The sequence below is a fragment of the Chaetura pelagica genome, unplaced genomic scaffold (genome assembly GCF_000747805.2).
Source record: "Chaetura pelagica isolate M959 unplaced genomic scaffold, ChaPel_1.0 scaffold1956, whole genome shotgun sequence".
Classification (NCBI taxonomy): Eukaryota; Metazoa; Chordata; class Aves; order Apodiformes; family Apodidae; genus Chaetura; species Chaetura pelagica.
In genome coordinates this window covers 5,496-5,770 of record NW_009953754.1, presented here as the reverse complement: position 1 = coordinate 5,770, position 275 = coordinate 5,496, and the positions used below count along the sequence as shown (strand labels likewise).

Below are 275 nucleotides of genomic sequence, written 5' to 3'. Positions count from 1 at the left end.
GGACAGCGATGGGGACAGAGATGGGGACAGAGGTGGGGACAGAGATGGGGACAGAGATGGGGACAGGGATGGGGACAGTGGTGGGGACAGGGATGGGGACAGGGATGGGGACAGGGATGGGGACAGGGATGAGGACAGAGAGCAGGTGACCTCCCCTGGGGTGCCGGGCTGGCAGGGGGGGTGGGCAGGGCCAACCCCTTTGTGCTGCAGTGGGGGCCAACGTGTGGGGTATGGGCAGCGTGGGGATCTCTGTGGGGAAGGTGAGGGTTGGGGAC

The 275-nt window shown here is 66.5% G+C and overlaps 1 protein-coding gene across 1 annotated transcript in view; it reads left to right on the top strand.

Annotated features, from left to right (window-relative positions):
• Positions 1–275, top strand: part of LGI3 (leucine-rich repeat LGI family, member 3) — a gene marked incomplete at its 3' end in the record, with an annotated part of 5,466 nt that overhangs the window by 1,844 nt on the left and 3,347 nt on the right. Inside the window, exon 2 of the mRNA XM_010000717.1 lies at positions 211–260. Within this exon, the coding sequence (XP_009999019.1) occupies positions 211–260 (50 nt within the window). The remainder of the gene's footprint in view (positions 1–210; positions 261–275) is intronic.